The sequence below is a fragment of the Penaeus monodon genome, chromosome 25 (genome assembly GCF_015228065.2).
Source record: "Penaeus monodon isolate SGIC_2016 chromosome 25, NSTDA_Pmon_1, whole genome shotgun sequence".
Lineage (NCBI taxonomy): Eukaryota > Metazoa > Arthropoda > Malacostraca > Decapoda > Penaeidae > Penaeus > Penaeus monodon.
In genome coordinates, this window is record NC_051410.1 from 16,252,307 (window position 1) to 16,252,579 (window position 273).

At 44.7% G+C, this 273-nt stretch overlaps 1 protein-coding gene across 1 annotated transcript in view; it reads left to right on the plus strand.

The window, feature by feature from the left end:
• Positions 1-273, plus strand: part of LOC119589332 (E3 ubiquitin-protein ligase hyd-like) — a 7,170-nt gene that overhangs the window by 1,179 nt on the left and 5,718 nt on the right. Inside the window, 2 exon segments of the mRNA XM_037937952.1 lie at positions 18-171; positions 173-228. Coding sequence (XP_037793880.1) covers positions 18-171; positions 173-228 — 210 coding nt within the window.

Sequence of the window (273 nt, forward strand, 5' to 3'; positions counted from 1 at the left end):
TCTCTCCTCACCAACAGGTTACTTGGGTTATGCCTGCTGCAGAATGAATTGTGCCCTATCTACCTGAACCGCCATGTCCTCAAGTACATTCTAGGACGCCCTATTCGTTTCCATGACTTGGCCTTCTTTGACCCTGTCATGTATGAAAGCTTGCGAAAGCTGGTGCTGGATGGCAGAGAACAAAGACACGGGAGCTGACGTGTTCAAAGCACTTGACCTTACCTTCAGGTGATTATTATTATTGCTGTTCAGGATTTTTTATCATCATTATTA